At 28.2% G+C, this 24,534-nt stretch overlaps 1 protein-coding gene across 1 annotated transcript in view; it reads right to left on the bottom strand.

Moving 5' to 3' along the window:
- Window positions 1-4,357: 4,357 nt before the first annotated feature.
- The window catches only part of LOC112597854 (FMRFamide receptor-like), a gene marked incomplete at its 5' end in the record, with an annotated part of 36,051 nt that continues 15,874 nt past the window's right edge, over window positions 4,358-24,534 (bottom strand). Inside the window, 2 exons of the mRNA XM_025344090.1 lie at window positions 4,358-4,996; window positions 19,425-19,795. Of these exons, the coding sequence (XP_025199875.1) occupies window positions 4,457-4,996; window positions 19,425-19,795 (911 nt within the window). The remainder of the gene's footprint in view (window positions 4,997-19,424; window positions 19,796-24,534) is intronic.

The raw sequence follows: 24,534 nt of genomic DNA, 5'->3' as shown, positions 1-24,534 counted from the left end.
GTGCGTACTTCGGGTGTTTAATGTTTATTTTAATAACTTTTAAATAGGATGTGTTTCGACAGTCTGCGAGAGTGGCGTGCAGTGCCGAGGCGGAAATAAATCGCTCGTAGTACACACTGACCTGTCGGCATATAGGTACCTACTTAACGTTTGCGTCGAGTGTGTAAAAATAGCGAACGGTAAATGGCAAACGGAAAACGTTGTCGTGTATGGATTTTGTTGCCAGATATTAAAATTAAAATTTGGTTCACGCGCATGCCATTCCTCCAGTCATTTATTTTAGGTCAAGTACGACAACTATGATTATAATATTATTATATATATCCATTGTGCATTACTGTAGTGTAGGTACCTGTAGTATATCAAGTAGAATAAGTGCTGAGAGAAACCATCGAAACTCGTGTATACATTTATTGGGGAACGAGGAGGGAGAAGACTTAGGTTTTGTTTTTTGTTCATGACGTATAGTAACATACTAATATAAATTTAAGGGTTGGTTAGGACATATTTATGTGTAGAGGACGAGGGTGGTGAGATAACTGTAATTATAATAGTGTACGCTGCTACGTGGACGCGCTATACACCGTATAGTAATAAAAGTAACAACGATAATGACGACAATAATAATAATACGAGACCGTTAACTGCGATGTAATAAGACGAGTATAATATACATACAAGACAGATCGGCGGTCGACGGTTATTTAAACGGACCTGGCGTCCTGGCTTAACCAGCCGTGGTGGTTATAACACGCGGGTAAAATGTATGTAATTATATGTATGTAGGTATGTTTATATTTAAAAAACGCACACATTCACACACGATAATTGATTTAAATGAGAGGAAGTGTATTTAAGTACATTTTTTATTTACATTTTCGTATAGGTATATATGTTTTGTGGTGGTGCTGTGGCTGGTTAAAGAGACTACGACGATTATAGGAATATAACATTATACACTATAGTAATACTTATACCTTAACGAATAGTAACACAAACCACTTATATTTATAATTATTATATCTGCGTGTAATAATAATAATATTAATGTATATGCGCATAATGATGAGAATTGAGAATAATGCAAATAGAATATATACATCATGCAAGTTAATATAGGCGGTGGGCCGGTGGGGTAAGTGCTTACTGGTTTTTTTTTTTATTCATCTATGAATGTCCGATTTATAAATTATGCATTCAATATGCAACGTATACTGTACACAACACCTACACAAGAAATTTCAATACGTACCTATGCTAATTATTCAGAAATGTCTGTTAGAAATTTGAGAACATAATTTATTATAAATCATGTTTGAATTATCCACTCTGTCTTATAAAATACTGACTAAAATATAATATGTAATTATAGATATTATTTATATTTATTTAGGTAAGTAGGTACTACAATATATTTTAGTATAAACAGATAGTTATTAATACTAATAATGTTGTTTAATAATATTACTGCTTAATGCTTTGTCAGATAGGTAGTATAGAACTTTTATTTTATAATATCAGTTCATGTTTTTTTCTCAAAAATGTTTGTTTGATTAATTGGTTTTATTGTTAATATATTTTGAATATGAGTAAAAATTATTGGTTCAAATGGTCCATTCCTATTATTTATTTTCTGTGTATCGGGTGTCACCGAAACGAGGTCAAGTACTGGGCAGATGTAGAACAAAAAATAAACTGTAATTTTAACTATTTAATAGACGCATAGGTAATATGATATTATATACTTATATTAATTTTAATATCTCACAGTATGCTAAAGTAATAGGTTCCCGATTGATGTGATCACAAACGCGCGTTTTAACTTTCAAGCCGGCTGATTAATTTAATTTTGATTTCCCGAACTTCAAGGAAATTATATTTTTACGTCATCGTGGCAATCAGACGCAAGGAGACGGGACGATTTAACGTTTTTTTTTATCAATCCAATTATGTTCCGGACATTTCCGACGTGGATTCGAAAAAAACATTGAAAAAAAAATGCACGAATGACTCCTGAATGATATCAGCGTGGAGACACTAGATTGTTTAGTACAATATTATCTGCGTTGATTCGGGCCCTTGTTTTTTGTCAAGCATTCAAACGCCCGAGGGAGTAACACTTTATTTAATTTAAATTTCTCTTTTACACTTGTATAAAGCATCATATAAATTATAATTTTCTTTTTTGTTGATATTTTGGCAAATATGTACATCTGCGGTATTTACACACACATGTATATTGTAGATCCCGATGATTATTACACACTGTCGATCTTTATACTTAACATTATGCTTATTTTATGTGGTAATAAAACTCAATTTATTATATAGTTGTATAGTATTAATCGGTTAAGTACCTATACGCATAAAAAAGAACGTAAATAAGCAAGAACGAACATTTATCTTACAATATATAAATATACTCAAAATTTAGGAGATGGTAATTAGCGTCACTATATTAAACGTATATTATATAGCTACTAGCTAATAATAATTACTACTTTTGGCGCCGGAAGTAATCGTGTTCATCAGCGTCGCTTTCGCGGGCGGATAAAAGTATATAATATAATATAAATACCTACTCGTGGGACTGCTCTATAGGTACTGAAATTGTAAATAATCTGCAGCTGCTTTGCCGTGAAATTATTTTAATGGTTCTAAAATCCTTTTTGAATTGGAAATACAAATATAATATTATGAATGAGTTTTTATTATTTATTTTAAGGCGTTGAGCGACTCAGGAGCAGCACTGGTTCGACATTTTGGTAACGAGAGGTGTGTGAAGGTTTTCTTAGGTGATTGTCTATAAGTCTGGTAAGTCTAAAATGGGTAGGCGTGCGATTAATTGTGATAATTGACAAAATAATATATTATAATAATGTTAGTTTGTTGTTGTAAAATAATTATTTACAAATAAGACATGGGAATCCATATATTGGTTGAGTGGATACTTAATTCTATGTCCCAAATTCGAAAACCGTTTAGTCATACCACTGTTTAAAGGTAGCAGACACGTATGAATATGTTATTGAGATAAATTTTTTTTTAACGCGTATTAGCGTATTATACTCATGCATTTATATTATGATGGTAAATTGTCATCTTTAGATAGTTTTCAGTTTTCACTGTATCACACATCGACCCATGGAAAAATATTGTTCAGGAAACAACAGTACCCTTATATATAATGTTATTATTTACACGTTTTGGAAATAATATTGAAAAGGAAACGCAATGCGGATTATCGAAATCGATGTTTTTCGATGTGATGCAAATGCTATAGATTCTTATATAGTATCCGTTACGCGTAGGAGCAGCTGGTTACATGGTTGAAAAAAAAGGGTTTTATTTAAACTAGAAATTTATCTAGTCATTTTCAACGAAAAGCACAATCATTTTAATTGAATGAAAAACGCGTTGTCGATTAGTGAATGGGTGATTCATACAGGTATCTAAACATGTAAAGAATATATACCTATGCGCAGCAATAGGGACGGCTGCGTGTCATATAATATGAATCGCGATAAAAAAAAAAAAAATGTCCGCGGTAAAATAAGTCCGGTGTCCTCGTTATTCTTTATAGTGAAATAAAAAGTTATATAATATGTAAACAATGCTAAGGTCTTGTACAAAAAGAATATCAAATTAATTAAAACTGGACAAATCGACGAAAGTCGAGCAGTGTTCAACGTCCAAAGAATGTAGCTAGTTATATTATCTCTAACACAAGTCGTGCTATTACCGGTCAATATCGATAAAGCGCCGACTCTATAACGAGGTAATGGGCCGTTGATTTCGTTAGGCCTCTGCAGCTAGATGTACAAGTATAAATCATTTAATTAAAATGTAGGCATATATAGGAGCGCACAGGATTAATGTTCGCTACCTATATCGGACGTTTACTCTTGCCCGATTTCACGTACAGAACCTTTTTACTGTGGACTTTTTTTTTTTTACCGTTAAACTATTCGCCAGCCTACCGTACGATAAATGCGCTTGTGTCGTTGGTACAGTTCAGAGGATTCGCACGGGCGCACGAGATATAATAATTGTACGTAAAACAGTAACGATAATGATAATATATAGTATATGACTACGCACCGACGAACGCGTATAGTGGGACGGATGTCGTTGTGGTATCGAGCGGATGTGATGTGGTCGCGGACATGGGTTTTAACGATGTAGGCATGTACGTCTTCGAGAGGCCGGGTGGTTCAACTACGCAGCAGTTACTCCGCGGTCGTCCGCCGCGTCGTCGCGTCCGGACGTCGAGTTCCGGACGTTTTGCCGACCGATCGTGGCGAGCGGCGGCGTACCCACGCAGCCGTCGCGCGGTCACCACGACCGGTCGCAGAACTACGCGATCCGGCCGGCGGGCCGGGGGAGCGCGCGACCGACGACGACCGCGGCGTAACCGGCGAACTCGCGGCTCGACGTACCCACGACCGCGGCGCGCTCAGAGGACGGCCGTGGCGGTCAGCTGCTGGTGCTGCGCGTTGTTGTTGTTGTTGTTGTTGGCGGCGGTGGCGACGGCGGCGTGTCGGCCGTAGCCGGTGGTGCCGGCCCGGACGATCAGCTCGCGTCTGCCGGCGGACGCGACGCCCGTCACGTCGGACATCTGCGTGACCTCGGTGTTGCGCCGGACAATGGTGCCGGACCGCGGGTAGCTGACCGACGACCGGAGCGTGGCGTTGCGCGCGTGCCGGGCAGCCAGGAACGGCATGAACGTGATCATCAGGGTGCGCCGGTACTTGCGGCTCATCGCGCAGTACAGCAGGAAGTTGGACGCGGCGTTCACCACCATCAGGAAGTTGAATATGGTGTGCAGGCCGCGGTTCACGTAGTACGCGGGCGTCTTCTCCGGTGGCTCGTACACGGACGCGGTCAGCATCATCACGGCGGTGGGTGTCTGGCACACGCAGAACATGATCACCACGGCGATCAGCGTCATGGTCATTTTGTTCTCCTGCCGTTGCCTGTTCCACACCACGTTCCCCTGCGAACAGCACACGCCGGCCGGTCCGGCCGATAAACATCATACATTAGACACGATAACAGAGTGATAGGTGCCTAACGCTGCACAATAATAACCAATATTATAAGGGTCGCGGGCGTCCGCGGGCGGTTGCCCGGGGGGGGGGGGGGGGCGTCACGCGTCTATTTTAGTTAATATTTTAATATGTATTAATTGTTTATTAGGTACCTACTCGCACGGCTTAAATATATTATTGTAAAGGTAGTCTTATAATTTTGACTCTGTCCCCTCCCCCGGTTCATATTTCTGTGGGCGTCCTTGTTGCGGGTGCTCCGTGGTTTCGCGCTGCGACAACAAGTATTTCAAAATTTCGTATCGCGCTAAGTCTAGAATTTAATCCGCAACGAGTACCGCCGCGTATAGGTACGGGGCGCGGCGTTTTAAACGAAGAACTCTAAAGCCTAAAGCTAATGTTATGATCATTATAATGATTCCTCTGTGTATTTTACTATTACATTGTATTGGATCTATGACTATACTTACGACTTTGATGTTTAAGTCTTTTAAACGTCGGTACCGAGACGAAGTAAGTAGGCGTTGTAGTTACATTATCGTAATAATGTGATATACGTATATATATATAGGTAAGTATTGCAATTTACAGTGATTCATACTTCATAATATCTTATTGGTAGGTATAGTTATATATATATATATATATGATGTCTTATCGACATAAAAGGGGAGGACTTATATTATAGCTTACATTGATTTAAAAAAAATTAATATATATATTTTTTTTTATTTCATAAAAGAAAAGAATATTTACAATCGGATTGATAATATTATAATTTATAAGTAAATTTTATGAAGGTGGTATTGATATGAAAACTTGGAAAAAGGAAGTATCCAGTGACACCACTTCAGTACTCATGGCTTAGCATTTGATTAATTATTTAATAGATCTCTTGGCCAGTGACGTATTAAACGGCGTATTGGCTAATTGGAAGTTAGAGAAAAAAAAATGAACTATTATTAATTTTTAAACATGATATTTATATTATAATATTTATAATGTTCATATATGTGGTGTGTGTATGTGTGTGAGAGAGAGAGTGAACGCGTATACCGTGTATGTGCAGGTAATTAATTTAAAATGGGAGCAACTGAAAACTGAATAAAAAAAGTTAGAAGTAGTTACTGTAGTTACTGTAATGGTTAAAAAAATTAACCCTTTCGACAGTTAGGTAGGTACTGCCTTTTTCGAATGAGTTCCTATTTTATTTATTTACTTCATACGTTTGCACTGAAATGCGCAACACAGGAGGCTAGCCTACGTAAGTTGTAGCATATATATTATGTAGTTACCTAACTGTACATTTACCATTTTTTTCCTGGTTTATATTATTTAAAAAAAAACGAATTACTTGAAGTGATTTTTTATCCACTAAAGTAAGCTTTTTTTCTTCCACTGAACTATAGATATGATCGCAATGTTATTTTTTTTACGGAAAAACAAACGTTTTTTCTTTTGTGTGAACAAGAATAATTTCCTTTTCCACCACAAAATGCAATACATACAACAAACAAGTAAATATGTTTCTTAAAAATATGTATGTATTTTAATTTCTTATATTTTTACAGCAGATAATAATATTATTTTCGTTTTTTTTAATTTCTTATATTTTTACAGCAGATAATAATATTATTTTCGTTTTTTTTAATTTTTTTTTTTATTTTATATGAAATATTTCGTGGAAATATTGAATGGAACAAATTTGAGAGCGGAAATTCATAATAAATTAACGCATGGAAATTTAATTATAATTTTAGATGAACTAAAAAAAATTGAACTGAAAATATAATAAGTAATAATATAATAAAGTATCTATATCTTAAGGCGGAAATCGAGATTATACAGTTAATCTATTGCCACTTCATCATCGCCCTTGTGTGGTCTATTTATGTCTCCTTTTTATTTTATTCGTAATAATTAAATTTGCCCTGCTTTGTTCGTATTTTATTTAAAAAAAGGTTATTTGGCTTTTGGACAATCAAAACCCGGAGTTCTTTGAATTATAGGCGTATTTGGTAAATTGTCTTTAATGTTATGATGATTAAAAATGTCGGTAAAACACCATTCACGCCGGTTATTTTGAAGAGCTTTAAAGGGATTTCCACTACACTGAAGTTTTTCATTTTTTTTTTTTTTTTGTTTATACTTAGAATTCTTTCTTGTAATCGGTTTTTATCTTCAAATTTTCTTATTTCTTTATTTTTATATTTGAAGTCATATAAAGTATATTCGAGACAGAGCTTGGTAATATTTTTTACCCTTTCCATGATTTTGTTTCCTCGAAAGTGACTAGTTTTCTCTATTCAAGTAGGTGTAGTTAATTTCATCTACTCTTTTCCGCCTTTACTCATCAAGTAAGTCTATACGTTTATTGTAATTGATATAATTTACATTACTTCATATTTCGCATTTTTTCATCCAGTAGGGACTTTAATTATGTCTATAACCTCTGAGTAGTGTCAATTACTTGGCCGTTGTGTTTATAAATTTTATAAACTTATCATAGTTATCCGGTTAGGTTTAATTCGATCGGTATTTTCTTTTGTATATTTTATATAATCAGGAGCTCAGGACCAACCCGTCTCATTTAGGAACAATTAATGATGTATCTTTGGATAGGATTATAAGACCAATTCTCACATTATTTTCATAAAGTTATATTTTTTAAATAAGTTATTTTCATAGCAGTTTATTTGGCATATATTTGTAATTTTTTAAGCAATATCATAATAATAAGTATTTTGCTTAATTACATTTTTTTTTGCTAAAAATTATAACTGACTCGAACGAGTTTATATTTTTATATGTTGTAAATTATTTCGACCGTATCGTAGCTGTATCTTAAATGTTGACGGCTGATTAATTCTATTGCTTTCGTTACTTAATTTCTTCAGAAAAACTCGACAGGTTCATAATAAAAAGCGTTGAAGTAGGTCCGTAAAGAATAATGCAGCTTTGTTGTACAAATTTATCATTCTTCTTTTATATTTATTGTAAGTATAAAATATACAGGAGATAGAGTAACTTAAGCGAGTATATAATAAGGAATATAATATAAACCCTGCGACCATCGCAGTCCTTTTCACAGTTTTACGACTCGTTAATATTTCGATAACGGGCGTGCAAGGTATATTATTTGATATTATAATATATAATAACAATTTCCCTTCGCTGCTAGCCCATCATGGGCATCATTGTTATGATGAGACCGCAGCTAACAAGTTAACTTTATCTTCACTATGACAGTGGAGGATAATGGTTTACTCAAAAATAATATGATCGCCTACGGGTTTCTAATGAATATTTTTAATTCATCAATAAAAATGTTTTCGCTACCGCGTCTCTTTATTACCGTCTACACAACGAGCTTTGCTCGCATTCTCTCTCTTTTTCAGTATTAATATATATATATATATATATTATATATGTATCTATTTTTTTTAATAATACATGTGTATAAGGTTGCCATTTCCATAATACCACAATATTTACGAAAAAAGCTTTTTTTAAATTCAAAACACCTACTACTGCGGGGTATATCTATCCATCTGACCGACTTTCGTATAATATGTGTTTGTAAAGGGGTATGGTGCATTGGCTGACAGTCTTATTTATTCCTTTTTGCATCTAACAAAATGTATACTGTTACGTATAACTTTTGTAATAGTTATTCACAATAGTATACTTATATACTTATAACTTATAAGTTATAATATTATCGAGTGTCTGTAGAGAATGTGTGTTTATACGGGATTTTAAAATGTATGTAAAAAGTATCTATGTGATGCACAGCTATAACACTAGTCGTCAAGTGTTTGATAAACATTTTAAGGTTTGTGGTTTTGGTTGAAAATTGTTAACTATAATAACGTTTAATCCAGTTAGCCGTTGAAAGCGCGTGTTTTTTCTTTTTGTTGTTTTTCTACGGATGTGAATGAAAAAAATAAAAAAAAAATAGAAAAATAAAAACGGCATACAGCTGTATTGTGTTGAAATCGCGAACTGCTAGTCAACTAGTCAACTGTAGTTAAGAATAGAAACATTATATTTTATTAATAGCTTTTTGCATTTTCATATTCAGTTTTTCGTTACGACTTTCTTTCATACATTATTATTATCATTAACATTGTAGAGGAAAAAACTACTGCACGCGTTATAATTTCTGTTTGTATAATATAATATATACTATATGCGTTATATATGATATAATATGATTAAAGTAAATATTGGTTTCAGTAATTGTATGTAGGTATTATGAATTCGAAAAATGTTATGTTTACGTTATTGTTTATACTACGATGATTGAATAATTTAAACAAAAACAAGCAAAATATTTGTTCAAAAATAAATATATATATAGTTTAAAACCATTTATTATTATTATTATTATTATAGGTATAAATTATTTATTTTATAATACAACAAACATGTCAATCACGTTTTTAACATCAATATTATTTAATAAATTTCTTTTTTTACAGCTTGAAGCAGGAATATATCTAATTATTATCTGAACGAACAGTCTGGTGCCCACTATCAGAAGTGGTCTACCAGGAAAAGTCCAAATATTCCGTCAGCATAGTCTGCCTTTGGTTATAAAGAATAAAATAAAATGTATAGGTTGTTTCGAGTTGAGAAGTAATTCCTTGAAAACATCTGTATAACTTTGAAGTTTGAACTGTTACTTTTACATGATACTATAAATTATAATATTATAATAATGTTTGATTAATACAAATTAATTTTTCAGTGTTGTGTGTATTTATATATTATTTTATATAGGTATATCTTTTATGACAAGATATTTCAGCTGCAAGAATATTTTAGGCGCTGACAAAAGCTGCCAGATATTTCTTCAGAAGTTAGATTAGCAATAATTAGAGGATTTGTATGATTTATTTATGACTTGTACGAGTGATGAGTTTGCTGTGGATTTTTTTTTACACGAGATTTATTTCTTCGGTGGTTTTCATTCAAGATCAGTGTATCCGGTGTATTCAAGTACTCGATGGAAGATAAAGGATTTTCTCTAGTATGTATAGTAATATTTATCCAGATATTTAGTGTCTTGGTTTATGGGTGAAAGTTTTTAGAATATTCATTTCTGTAGGTTTTGTTTCATTACAACCTTAGGCATAGGAATAAATATTATAAATTTGGTTTATAATTTGTAAGTCGTATAGGTATCTAATTATTATTATTATTATTATTATGAATTATTTTATTTTCATCAAAGACAAGTAATATAATTATTGTATATTTACTATTATCTGTGGTTATCTATTTAATTATCGATTGGATGTTTTACACCGCTGTACGTTACATTTAGAATTGGTAATTTGTAAAACAAAATAAAATCTCAATTGGTTTCTTTTGAATGTTGGCAACATATGAAATATTATAAAGTACAATTGAAATGGCGCGGTCTTACTATCTGTTGATACGTTAGATATTAAATTACAATATTACATTTAATGTTTGTACCTAAAATGATGACATGAATGAAATATGGTAATTTAAACTTATTATAAAATATATATTTAATGGCTTAAAAAAAATCTTGAAAAACACTATTTCTATACATGTGTTGTAACTTGTAATCACTTGCAACAACAATAGCTATTTAATTATTTTTAGTTAGTTTTACTGTTTTTTGTAAAATTATTAATTTTTATTTTTTTATGCTTTACGCTGCACATTTTATTTTATAGATAATATATTTTGGGTACAACGTTACAATTATGTGGACTATTTATTAACTACTCCTTTTTACGCAAAAATTCAAAAAATATTTTGGTGTATTTACATTCAATAAGCGTAGAAAACATTAATTCTATCACAAACCGTTTAAATAACTCAAAATATATTCTTACGTACTTATGCATAGAGTAATAAAAAAATTAAACAGTTTCTATATTAGTTTATTTTTTGCAGACTGGTATGTAGTTAAATTATATTTATTTATTTATATACACGGGCACCCCAACAGAAGAATAAAAGCCGTTTTTGATGTGCTTTACGAGTCATTTTTTGTTTTAAGCAAGTAATTTAATATAGTATATTATTATATACATTATATTTTATAATTTAACTGTAAAACTGATGAAAATATGTAAATATCATAGAAAATTCCATTTAAACTACAGCATATACTTACATGTTCTAAATATCTGAGTTAATTAATAGGTAATGTCAATTGTATTTAATTAGCAACAATTATTAATCTGTTGTTAAGTACATATTTCATTACAATTTTAAGGATATATAAAGTAGAATCTTATTAGACTATGAAAATCACCTAGCAAAAAAAAAAAATAAAAAAAAAAAAAAACAACTGAGAACTTAAATATAGTTAATCCTTCATTGAGATAATACATATTTTAATTTAGTTTAAAATCAACAAAACTAACAATGATAAAATTATTAAAAAACTATTTATAAAAGCATAATATAAGAGGAAGTTAATATTTATTATTTAATTCAAAATATAGATATTTTTTAAAAGTATAAAAAAAGTATTTAGGTACCTAATGAATATGTACATAATATATCATATATACACCTCAACCTCTGTAGGAACCATTAAAATATTATTATAGATATACTTTATTGATAAACACGAGTAAAATAATTATAATAAAAATCTAAAAAAAAAGTTATTACTGATTAAACTCATTTTCAACTTCATAAAATATAAACTCAACTTAAAGTTTAAAAGTAAAATGGTGTATTGTCATGTACTTATACATACCTATTATATTAAAAAACTACTTGCAAATAAGGTTATTCTAATTTAATGTATTATAGGATGAATAAAGATGATATTTGTATTACATTTTAAAATTTTTATTTATAATTAAATGAGTAGTACGCAGTATACACAGTGTATTTACGTATAATGGTGAAATACTATTATGATAGATATAATATATTTTAAAAGTTTAATGAACACGTACAAATATTTTAATTTAAAATAAGGGTTTTTTTTTTGCTTTATACTTTGTTTGCATCTTTGCACTTCATAAAAAATATGCTTTTATACAAATGATTGCTCATTTATATTTTGCTGCAGCGTCTATTTGTCATTATAAACAGAGAGATTCATTAAGAACATCTAGCTGTTAAAAATTGCAGTAGTAGAGTACAATTTATAATTTGGTTTAATTTTCTTGGTTTATAGTATAAATATTTTTTTAGATGTCCTTTTAATTTTTGTCAGTAGACCCCAATTTCAAAGGTTAGTATCTGTATAACTTTGGGTCTATTTCATTTTTTAAAACTTTTTATAGCCTTATCTATATCTAAGCTCCATAATTAGAATAGATAAAAATTAATATACTAGATTTTTTTGTAATTTAATAATATTAACATGAGTCATACATTTTTTGAGTTACACTTAAATTTAAATTAGTCAATTTTTTTGATGTAAATTAATGTTAATCAAAAAATTAATTTTAATTTTACATTTTGAAATTACTTTTTTTCTCAGTTTTTTTTTTAATACAAAGAATAATAATATACACACATATTCATATTGATATACTATAAATTCATTTTACACATAATATAACTATTTACTGTAATATTTAATATTTTTTTTCTATAAAAAATAATCATTCTTAACAAAATAATTTTTTTTTTTAATATAATTTTATCACCAAATTTAAAGTATAAAATCATTATCCTCTATACATTATTCTACCAAAATTACTTTAACCATTAGAATAGTTAGATTTACCATTGTATAGTTAATAGTTATATTAATACAAATAATAAAAATAATTATTATAGTAAATATAAAATATAATTTTTTTAAATAATTTAAATAATACAAATAATGACAAAACATATTTAAATAATTCATTTTTAAAATAAGAGTAAATATCTCAATGTATTATGAATTTAAATTTGATTCAAGTTAAAAAAAAAATTACTCTGAAAAATATATTTTATTTACAGGTCATAACAGATTTAGCACACATGTCACGTTTGGGCCAACAATATTTTGTCTTTATTTTATATCTCTCCCCAACTCCTAAGAGAAATGACCTACATAATATATTGTTATTAATATCAGATAAAATTTACGTTATCTACCTACTAACTTTATGCAGTTTATTTTGAAACTGTTAACAAAAAAAAAAAAAAAAGAAGAAGATTATAGCATTTATAACACTCTACGTAAATGAAATAAAATTGTATTTTAAATGATTTGACTGATGTGCATAATATGGACCTTTTTTTACAGTAACTGTTGAAATTATTTATTATCTAGGTAGTGTATTCGATAAATAGTGTATTATTTTTAATATAACTAAAAAAAAAAAATGGAAACTTTATTATCAACGAGTTTATTTTTATAGTTCACTGCATATGTTGATACGTAAACAAGTAAATGGCTCAAGGATATTAAGTCAAAATGTACAATAAAATATATCGTTTAAAACTTAGATTAATACTACATTGCATTGCTATAATGTGAGTATAGAATACATCTGATGTGTATATAATACTTAATAAATATACTCAACAAATTTTTGATGTGGTCAAAAAAATAAAGTAAAAAATAGTTAAGGATCCATTTACGGGCAGTATTTCTTCCCCCACTTATAAGCGCATACACATATTTGTAGATCTTATTACCTATCTGTTTTAAGCCATTTTCAACATATGGGTAGTTAAACTATTTATATAATCATCTCTATATAGGGTTTAATTTATATTATTATATACATAATTTACTTTCATATCCATATGTACACATAAATGCATATTGTACCTATACTTATATAATGTATTTAAAATACAAATTGAAAAATATTCCTATGCTGATAATAATCTGGATTCGTACCAAATGTACAAATTACATTAAATGTGTCTATACAGAAAAAAATTGGGAAATGTTCCAACCATTTTTTTTTTGTACACAAAGTAAACGGAAACGGTCAGTAGATGTTTTCCTGAAAACCACTCGCATGAGCATATTATATAACAAGTACCTACGTTTTTTTTTTATTATTATAATACTTTACTCACAGACCATTTAAGTACGTTTATAAACATTTTTTTATGAACACAAATTATACATTTTACATTTAATTAGTATACATTAGCCATATAATATAATTTCTATTATGTATAACGACTAAAGGGTATATAACATGTATAATGCGTAAATGCGTTTGATTTATTTATTTCATTAAGATATACCCATTACCCTAAAGAGGTTATTATTGTAATTTCGGATATTATTATATATATTTGGTGTACATAGCTTATTCCAGGTTCATCTACATAGATAAACTACATACTTTAAGAGTAAAAATATAGCAAATATTTTTTATATAATACTTCTATTATAATTTAGAATAATATTTTGAAATATAATAATTATCCAGTAATAATTTTTATATTTAAATAGTACATTGTATAAGTGACAGGGAAATGGTATAATGTATTTAAATATCTATTTTACTTTTATTATCCCACAGTTACACATTTTCCACATTTATTTTTAAAATTTATTCGACTTAAGATACTTACGTTAGTAGTTTTTAACCTATTTGCACCGTAAAGATTTGTTTTATGTAATTAATAATTAAAATAACTACTGTTGATTATATATTTTTAGTTTTAAAATTGTAATTACTGTTAGGTACTTAGTTATATTTTAGTTAAACAGTTTGTGCAGTTATATAGACTTATCGTGATAATGAGTAAATAAAATAAAAGTTGTATTCTCATGTTAAGATTTAGTCGTAACTATATAATTTAAAATATATATTATACATTTATACATAGTGTAGGTATAAAATATAATATGCCCTATGCCCACTTATAGAAGATTCTTATCAATCATTATATGACTTTTATTAATTTTTTATTATCCATAGGATTTTATTTAATTATTAGTTTTATCTTTATACCACGTGCATTTCAAGCTACGGGTTAGTTCAATATGATAACTTAAAGTGATTGAAGATTGTAGGACACACAGGATCGTGGTAATTTAGAAGAAAGAAAGTAGAAACTAAATAAAGTTTATTCTCAATTTGGTTCAGTTATCTTAAGCCACTAATACTTCTAATTTTTTTCAATTCATTTTAATTAAAATTAATTATTTAAAAAAACATTTAAAAAATAATAATAAATTAAGTTGAAAATCTCATTAAAATTCTATGTTATTTGTAAATGTTGTTATCGCTAGGGATTAGAAAAAGAAACAATATTATTGCAATTGATTGTGGTTACGATGTGGAATATTTGAAATCGAATTGTTGAGCACGTTTTTGGCTTTTGAATACCAACACAATTGGGCGCTAAATTGTCTACACAAAATGTTATAATAAAATTCAACATGTGTTATGAATTTGTATTTAAGTTAAAAAAAAAAAAATAAACCATGTATGTTTTGAGTGTCCTGCAAATGAAAAAAAAAATAAATACAAATGTCTGAAAGTGTAAAAGCAAGATACTACTTCATTCTACGAGCTGAATTATTGTATGAAATACAATAAGTATCTAAATAATATATTTCATACTATTTGTTATGCTCTTGAATATTTCACATATTTACAGAGGGATTCCCTAAGCATACTCGCTCTCATTTTCCATTAACAATGAATATATTCAAATTATAATTTCTGTTATTTTTAAGTACATATAAAGGTCGTTTGTTTTCAAAAACAAATTTTTTATACGATTTAAGGGTTCTGTATCGATGTAAACTTCTCTTTTATAAAAAATATGCTTATCATCAATGGGCCATTACCCATTTTTCTTATATATTGGTAAACGGATTATTTATTTTTGAATTTTTCAATTACGAATAAGTATTTAAATTAAAATTTAATCGAGTAGTGTCTGAATTATTTAACTTCTTGTAGGTATTTGGGATAATAATTATTAATAGTTAATGATAGGTTTAAATATGATGGCTATGAGGATTATTTGAAAATAATTTTAGTACTCAATTAATATTAACATATATTAGTATTTAATATTAGAAAAAAGATTGTTTAAATTCAAAAAGTATTATTTACTAAATATATTCTATTTAAATTCAATATTTTATGTATAACTGTTATTAAAAATTATTATTTTTAACTGTTAGCACATACAATTTAATAATTCGGTAACTAACTAATATCGTTCATAAGTTGCTTTAGATATGTTAGTATTAAAAAAAAAAAAAAAAAATTGGTGCTTGATAGTTTATGTCGGTTTTTATTTAAAAAAAATTGATATCGTCACTGAACATTCTTTAAATGGTATAAAAATTTAAGTGGTATCTGAAAATATGGTCTTTAAGTATTTTAACTTGAAAATTTTAAGACTTAAAAAAATTATAATAAATGCATTATTAAAGGATAAAAAGGAAATTTTAGCATTTTTGGGTGAATTAACCTGTGCACATATAATTAATTTGATTAATGTGATCTGAAATTTGCATTACAAAAATCTTACAATTTACAACATGAAGAATCGATTACTTCGTAATGTATACAATTTACTATCTGACTAAAATTCTATAAATATACCTACGTATAGCTATTACGTTTTGGAATTAGTGTTTTATTTATTACTGCCGTAAATTCAAAAATACAGATAGTCAGACAGATTAATAAATAACAATGAAAACAACTTTGTAGGATTATGTTTTACATTGGTATATTATTTTTTGTTCATGAATGAAAAAGGGTGGAGTAGTATGATACATTTGCATAGCTCATAGGGTGTGAGAGTTGGTGTGTACATATATACTACGTAAAATATAGACGATATATAGATGGAAAATTTGTAAAAAAATACCTTTTTTGAATATGCGAAAAATAATAAATAGTAGCTTGCAGTATCAATTACTTGTATAAAACATGTATAAACATTTTACGGAATATTTACTTTGTTTCTTTCACCAATTTTATAGGCATACCTTATTGAAATAAAAATTTCCTGTTTTTTGTGGTTAATTATCATTAATTACATTTCTTTTATTTAAGCAAACATTTGAATTGCAATTTTTACAAACAATTACTTGTTTAAATTATTGCTATTAAAATACAATTAAATTACAGAACACTGTACCGTAGATTGGTGTTATATTATTATGAATTTTGTTTTTAAATGAGATGCGTAAAGACTTAATGTTTTTTTTTCTAATTAAAACTTGGATTATAATTTTATGTGTAAAGAGCTTTTAGTGTTGAAATCAACGTGTACTCACACAGTGATTATTTATATTATTAAATAATTAATTTATGTGTATTTTTTTCAATGTTTGCACTGTTTAACTAATTTTTATCTGAATACATTTATATTCTGGGAAATAAGATTTAATATATTTAATACCATTAGCAGAAAATATATGAAATCTAAATAATAATCGCAGACCATATTGTTATAATTGTTCATACATTTCGAAAAATTCAATTTAGATACATGGTGTTTGAATTAACTACCAATATTGCCAATATTACACCTAAAAGGCTTACAGCGTATTTTAAAATATAGAAATAGAACAAATACATATACATAAGTGTTTTTGGTATTTATAGGTATAACTGAATGTAGGTAAAAGCACTCAAACTAATTCGTAGTATTTATTTATTCAATTCATTAATGTTATTTATAATTTAGAAATTTGTGTTGTGCACACATTACATTTTTCAAAAAGGTCGTGGCATGTTATTTGCACATTTTAATGCCCATGAATTGGTAGACCGTTTGTATAAACATAAAATTTAAATCGTTATACAACACATTACATTATTATTTTATAAAGCTTTTTCGAATTTTCAAAACTCATTCATATTATAATATAAAGAAATGGTAACATAAGATTGAGAATAGTACGATTGAGGATGTTCGATTTATATTTTTTTCTCAAAATTATCATACTTTATAACTTTTATCGATTAAATATGATATTTGGTGCTGATCCAGACAAATGGTAAAAATCAATTTCGAAATGCATGTAAAAAGTTTGATAATCTAGAAGAGTGGCTTAAATTGTTTTTGTCTATACTTTTTAGGTCATTATGGAGAAGTTGAAAAAACATTTTTATAGATAATGTGTTACAGTAAAAAAAGGTAAAAAAAATTAATTACCAAAGAAATAAAAAAACAACATTTTCACGTCAAGACATAATTTATATTGGCAAAAAAAACATTCCAAAAAAGTTAATTTGTAGGTACTATTGATGAGGGGAGTGGGTTGCTAGACCTGTCTTAGTGACTTACTTGTATTTTTTCATTTTATGTTTAGGAGAAAGATAATATTGTCGGACGAATTTAAAACCTCAGCTCAGATGTTCACGTATATGATAATCGTAAATATGTTTTCAAAGATCTTTATACTTAAAATTGTTTTTATCTTTATTTTTAAAATGTTTACTCGGTTGGAAATACGTTTTTCTAGTCGCATAATAATGTTTGAATTTTTAATGGGAAGGAGGTATTAAGTAGTTTATAATAATCACTTGAATATGAAAGGGATATGTCACCTAAAAAAAAATTATAATGGAGGGGGTATGACCAATACTCTTCTCCCTTGTATGCATGCCGCTGATTAAAAAACACCAAACGGCCATTGGCGTATCTAGGAGGGAGGCGCACAAGGGATTTGTGTACTCTCGAAAATAAAAAGATTTTTCTACTAAAATTTAACTATTTTGAAATAAATATTATCATTAATTAAAATATTTTGGACTAAAATATTAATTGAGAAAAATAAGTACCTATCTATTATGTTTTCAGTTATTATATTAAATATCGAAAGGGATACAACAAGTAACTTGAAAAGTGAAAATTTTTAAATAAATATAATTTGCATTAAACATAAACCATGTTAATATAGTTTTGTTCGTTTTATTTTGGTGATTTGAATTGTATTAACGCTTTAAATTGTGTGCACCCCCAACATTTTTGGCGTTGTTGCGTTTATGCTAACAACCTAAAAGTACAATAATAATCGAAAAATGTATCAACCGATCACGAATCACGATAGACCGTTAGAGTTATCGCGTTATATTAATTCTAAAATATTTTTTGTCGGTAGAAATATATATATTATTATATCACCAATCGCGTGTGTTATACCGTTGTAAATAATAATTTTACGGATAAAAAAAAAAACCACACGTAAAAACGTTTTATGCGTTTCGTCCGGTGAACAAAAGTCCAATATTGTGGGTTATCGACGATTTTGATTATTTTTAGACGGTTGTGTAAAATATATTTTATATCGGAGCAAACGATGTTTCATACAATAATATTGGAGTCGATGTCATGTATCAGGAGTCATATATTTTTTTATGTCGTGTACGACGGCGGCGGCCGCGTCGCGGACCGGACACTGCAGCGCTGGTCGCTTACCTGACAGGTGAGCCGCGTCCGGTTCCGGCGGCTTTGGTTGACCGCGTTGATCAGGAACCAATTGAGCACGGCGAGCACCAGCAGCGGGACGCAAATGAACGTGACGATGCAAAACCAGTTATACGCCTTCTTGTAGATGTCGTTCCGGCCCAGTTCCGTGCTGCTCTTCTGGAACTTGCCGGTGGCCGCGTTGATGGCTATGTGCCACTCGTACGGCGTGGTGGCCGTGCACGCGATGCAGAACAGCGCCACGATCAGGATGACGCGCTTGGCCCGGGACTCGGTGCACAGCATGCGGCCGCGCAGAGGATGGCACACGGCTATGTACCGTTCGACGGTGAACGACACCGTCAACAGCACCGACGTGTTGCCTGCAAAGAATAATTCACGTGATATTCGGCGGCTCGAGAACATATTATAATTATTATTATTATTATGAGACGCCAGTCAATAGTTTTTTTACAGCGCATGTACCGATATAGTTAAAAAATCATGGCTACTATTGTATTCTCGACCAAAATTTGGGACTAAGAACATTTCAAAACTTTGATGATAAATCGTTATTTTACGCATAAATACCCGATTTCGTTAAAATTCAAATTCCAGGCGCTCATAAAAAATATTATGGATTTAAGCTCAATATATATATATATATATATATATTTTTTTTTTAATAGTACAAACCAAATACCTTGTATTTATTTTTCGAGATTTTTGATCCATAGAAAATTACAAAAATGGTTGTTAAAGAGAGTAAAATGAGTGAAAATATTTTAAAAGTCTTACTACAACGCATAGAAAACGCTATTATAAACAGTGGATGAAAATTTTAAGTACTTAAGGTTTTTCGTTTTTCTAAATTACACAATAAGGAAACAAAAAAAAAAAAAAACAAAATGGTTTTGTCGAATACTGATTCTATGTAAAAATTCTTGTGTTTGTTAACTTTTCATTTGTTTTTTTATCGGTTAAATTGAAAAGTACTAGAGATTTTTTCTTCACGAACCTCCCAAAGTATCAAATAGATCAAGTTTTCTCATAGAAACCACTTAAAAAAATTAAAATCCATGAACTTTTACTGCCCCGAGAGGCGGCGATAGATATAAAAAAAATCGCATTGTAAAATCAATTAATTTATCGTTCCACTAAGAATCTAAAATTATAGTTAGAGAATGCACACGATGAAGTGGTTAGTACTGTAATAGCATGTGTGCGTCTAACCTAATATATATTAAGCTTTATTTTGTTGGCAGCGTTAATGACACATATTATCCAAGTGAAAAAGTAGCTTAAATAGCTTTTGATTCTTAGTATAAGAGATTTAACTATTAATGTATTATAACTCAGTAATATAATTAAGGGTCTATTTAATATCAATTTAGAAAGTACAATTGTTTAAGCTGAATTAATAATTATCAAAGTATATTACAATGAAGCCAGGCTCTAGTAGAAGTTTGTGCATGTGGCAAGATCAAATAGTTTCAGAATTGTCATACAATTAATACCTTCAATACAAATTTATTAGATTTATTTTTTCTTATTATCTTTCTTAAAGCTAATATTTTTTTGTTTAATTAAAAAAAAAAAAAAAAAAAACTTAAATTTTGAACATTAAAAATAAAAAATAACTAAACATAGTTAACAAATAATATTTAAACTTTGTAGGTGTCAAAATGATAAAATAAAAAAAAACAATATTGAATTTTGTGATTTTTAAATGATTCTTTTTTAATACCTAGTATCTTTTCAGTAACTTAATTTAAATTTAATAATTATTTTCTTAGCTATAAAGTCCTTAGTAATAATATTGACCATGTTTTAATTTTTTCTTTACGTTTTGGTAATAATTTATAACTATTATGTTGAAATTCGTTATACATACTTTAGAAATAAAGATAAAATATAAAAATTATTAAGTTATTGATCTATGCTATTTTTTCAATAAGTATTCATTTTAGTATTTATTTTTTCCATGATATAGAAAGTAGATATATTAAATACTATTAATACTAATGATCATAAAATATTGAATAGCACTAGATTTATAAAAATGAATAGCGGCTTATTACATCATTTATCTTAATGATTTTATCTTCTTTAGTTCAACACTATTTATCAAATGTTATATGTGTAATCAATTTAGTAAAGAAGATCATTTAGTATGATAAGTGTTGAGAGTTTAAATTATCTTTACTAAGAAAAATATAACTGTGGCTTAGATTATTACATCTATATTGATTTATACAATTCAAAGTACATCACGATTCAAACCTCGGCTACTTCAGGACATTCTACTAAATCCCAATGAAGACACCTCAACCTCAGATTCTAATCCAGAATCATAGCTAACCAAAACTATTATACATTATATAATATTATAATCTATAATCTGTAAAATAGTAACATTGTAAAAATATTTGGTGTATTGACACAATTATATTAATAAAAAAAAAAGTACATCACGTTTAATAAAAAAAAAAAAAAAAAAAATAATAATACGCTTTAATTTATTTCATTAAATAATTAATATTTTTTTGATACAACACTGCAGCTGTGTATATAATTTAGTGAAAAATAATTATATATTTAATACAAGTGATAACTATAATTACCATTAATACACCAAAAATAGTATATACTTCCTTTATACTTGTAACTTTTCCGACTCCAAGTTACGTAATTATTAACAAATCAAAACATAAAGGTTTGTTAATTAAAAACAATCATTAACCTTAAAAGTCTTAATATCTTTACTGTAATACCATCAAAGCTATAAAAATATCATCTTTAAAATTATTTATGATTTGACAAAAATCAGGTTTTTAAAATATTTTCATTACAAGAAACAGTTAAAAGTTATAGAAAAAATATTCTTATCGTATGTTTATGTTGATTCTTCAATATTATGAGATAGTTTGTCATTAATATGTTTTTGTTAAATAAATGTGAAAATATATTGAGTGAATTATTAATGACATGAATATAGTGTTATTGTTTACTTAAGTAAATTTTTAATCTGATTGTTTTAATTCCTATCAATGAGCTTTATAATTTAACTTACCATTTAAATATTGGACTATTATATTTATGTTAATATACTATATTAAAGATGATTGAGTTGTATACATTTAGAACAACTATGATATTTAACCCATGTAAGATTGTTAAATATTGAAATCATTAATCAATGTTAAAAATAAAAGAGGAAAGTAGATAACCACTCTTCTGTACAAATGTTGAGCGACCCTCGTCACTGGGTAAGTCATTTTAGTTAGATAGTGTAATATTAGTGTTCAATTTAAATTTAATGATAAATCATTGAATACGAAAAAAAATTCTAAGCAAAAACGGTCAACCTATATTTTTTGATATTGCTATTAAATTAATTTATATGACTGTTAATATAAAAATATTTCTGTTAAAAAAACATTGCATATACTTTAATATATTATATATTTATTATTTATATAAAATAAACATTATTATAAGTCATATTTATAAGGTAGTACGGTCGATATTCTGTTTTTTATGGATCAAATTAATATTTTAATACAGTTTACTGTGATGACACACTGAAAGAGACTAGTCCATAATCTTAGATCTTATGTATAAAATAATTTCAAGCACAATGCGAACATTAGAATTTTTGTTTATCGTTACACTTTTATTTTAGTATTGTACTGTATAGTACTAACTATAACAGCTGAGTGTATAGATTACAAATGATTTACTGAACACCTTCAAATATAAAAAGCACAGTAACTTTTTTCGTGCACTTTTACATCCTCATGAGATTTTACACTGTTGAGAAGAGATTAATTTTTTTACAAAAGTAATTATTATAAATTATCAAAAATGTATGCGTTATTTAAGTATCTTTTGATATATTGGTGATGTCGTGCTCGAATTGTATTATGTGCACTCGCAAGATAACCAACATTGAATCTAGAAAATGTTACTTGGGGTATTAATTTTTTGCTGTGCTATATTAAATAATGGACCTATTATTTAGTATACATCTATACGAAACACCTCGCTGTTTAGTTCATATTTACACAACAAACAATAATTTAACTAAGCATTATTCTGTAGAGGAGATTCAAATAACCCTTTCACTGCTATGGACGTATCATTATTTCGTGCGCAAATATGCCGTTGAATTGTTTTCTACTGCAATCATAGTCCGTAAATAACATATAATGGATGTAGTACGTAATATTATATTCCCTTGTTTCATACAAAAAATTAGCTTGGTGATTATATTAAGAAATATAGAAAAAAAAAATTGACGAATTTAATAGTAAAAAAAAGTTTCTATGTTTATTTTGGTAGTATTTTAACTTATTATCATGGTTAATGCTGATTTTTACTTTTCAATAATTACAATAATATGTATTCTATTCTATGGTTTCATTTAATCAGTTAATATTTAATAGTATTGAAAGTAAATACTGTTTAATATGAAGTCCTTCTACATTTAATTTATATGTAGGTTTGAAATATATTTTTATAAAATGTTGTCTATCTGATGACGACGTATTACAATATTGAATGCGACTTTAATTGATAATTGATTCAGATGATAAGTTTATTAATACAATTTAATTATTTAAATAAAATAACTACAAAAAGTTGATACTTACGTATTTCTTTTTTTAGTTTTTTTATTATTTCAAAAATACTTTGATTTTTGGTCATTTGCCTTCATAAATTTACTTATGATTCTTAAGTAATAGTATTGAATACATAAAATAAATGTATACAATTGTACTAAAATAGTTTTGTAAAAATTTATCAATGCAATCTATTGTTAATTTTGCTGAGCCTTATTCTGAAGAGAAAATTAAAATTTAACTAAAACCATTACAAAAAAAACTCATGATATAACAGAAAATGTATATCCTTTAACTTTACCAATATACATACTTATATTTAGGAGAATGCTTCGATACGATACCCAAAATCAGAAACACATCAAATTATAAAAGATTATAAAAAAAATTAAAATTATATAATTATGTAATTGTATAAATAAATGAAAAAAAAGTTATTAACTAATTAAAACAATTATTAACTTACAGAATAATAAGTTAAAAAAAAAAAAAAAAAA

This window comes from Melanaphis sacchari, unplaced genomic scaffold, assembly GCF_002803265.2.
Source record: "Melanaphis sacchari strain LSU unplaced genomic scaffold, SCAv2.0 Contig43_pilon_pilon, whole genome shotgun sequence".
Taxonomy (NCBI): Eukaryota; Metazoa; Arthropoda; class Insecta; order Hemiptera; family Aphididae; genus Melanaphis; species Melanaphis sacchari.
Note: the sequence above shows the minus strand (reverse complement) of the source record. Positions and strands in the feature narration are given on the sequence as shown.